Below are 1329 nucleotides of genomic sequence, written 5' to 3'. Positions count from 1 at the left end.
AGAGCTGCACTTGCAGGTTGCACCTCCCTGCTGCTCTCTTCCTGTGAGCCCCAGCAGTCAGGGCCTGGTAAATCCTGGTAAATGTCCAGTCTGGAGATAGCCAGGAGACCAAGTTCGTGCCGTCCATACCCGCAGGAGATCACACTCTGCACTGGGGCTCTCTTTCCACAGTGAGTGAAGCTGTGGCTATAGTTCTTTGTGCTCTGTCACCCTGGGGCTCCTCTGAGGGGTGGAGGTGAAGTTCCCCCATAGAGCCATGTCCCCTCCTTCAGTGTGGGAGTGTCCCCAGTGTCACTACAGCCTTGGGATTTCTTGATGTGAAAGCCATGGCCCTTCATCCAGATCCCCGCCCCATTCCCTTCCCCCATGACAGGACATCAGGCCCGAGGCAAAGCCACACTTCTTACCCGGTAGGGTTGAATGGCCTCATCGAGGAACCCCACAGTGTGGGTCTGGTGAATGGGACCCGCTCGGCAGAACACACAGAGGAACTCAGCATCGTTCTCGCAGAAGAAGTAGATCTTCTCGCCATGCTCCTCACAGTAAGTCTCCCCCAGAGGGCCCAGGGGCACGGGGGCCATGAAAGTCTCTGTCTGCTCCTCCTCCTTGCAGAGCGGGCATAGCAGGACCCTGCCCGAGGGCTGGGCCCCCATCTTGGAGGGTGGGGAGAGGCAGAGCCAGCAGAAGGTGTGTCCACAGGGGGCAGTCACTGCATCCTTCAGGGGCCCAGTGCAGGCAGGTCAGGCAGGCCCCTTGTGGAGAACCTGCATGGAGGGGTTTGAGGGCATCACAGTGCCTTCCCNCCCTCCTTCAGTGTGGGAGTGTCCCCAGTGTCGCTACAGCCTTGGGATTTCTTGATGTGAAAGCCATGGCCCTTCATCTAGATCCCCGCCCCATTCCCTTCCCCCATGAAGGACATCAGGCCCGAGGCAAAGCCACACTTCTTACCCAGTAGGGCTGAATGGCCTCATCGAGGAACCCCACAGTGTGGGTCTGGTGAATGGGACCCTCTCGGCAGAACACACAGAGGAACTCAGCATCGTTCTCACAGAAGAAGTAGATCTTCTCACCATGCTCCTCACAGTAAGTCTCCCCCAGAGGGCCCAGGGGCACGGGGGCCATGAAAGTCTCTGTCTGCTCCTCCTCCTTGCAAAGCGGGCATAGCAGGACCCTGCCCGAGGGCTGGGACCCCATCTTGGAGGGTGGGGAGAGGCAGAGCCAGCAGAAGGTGTGTCCACAGGGGGCAGTCACTGCATCCTTCAGGGGCCCAGTGCAGGCAGGACAGGCAGGCCCCTTGTGGAGAACCTGCATGGAGGGGTTTGAGGGCAT

General features: G+C 59.6%; 1 protein-coding gene across 1 annotated transcript in view; it reads right to left on the bottom strand.

Annotated features, from left to right (window-relative positions):
- The window catches only part of LOC103582728 (tripartite motif-containing protein 15-like), a 7163-nt gene extending 5834 nt beyond the window's left edge, over positions 1–1329 (bottom strand). The window contains exons 1-2 of the mRNA XM_008564249.1: positions 949–1329; positions 401–716 (exon numbers count right to left, since the gene is read on the bottom strand). Of these exons, the coding sequence (XP_008562471.1) occupies positions 401–716; positions 949–1329 (697 nt within the window). The remainder of the gene's footprint in view (positions 1–400; positions 717–948) is intronic.

Source organism: Galeopterus variegatus, unplaced genomic scaffold (genome assembly GCF_000696425.1).
Source record: "Galeopterus variegatus unplaced genomic scaffold, G_variegatus-3.0.2 Scaffold17599, whole genome shotgun sequence".
Lineage (NCBI taxonomy): Eukaryota > Metazoa > Chordata > Mammalia > Dermoptera > Cynocephalidae > Galeopterus > Galeopterus variegatus.
The sequence above is the reverse complement of the archived record's forward strand: the minus strand, read 5'-3'. Positions and strand labels throughout refer to the sequence as shown.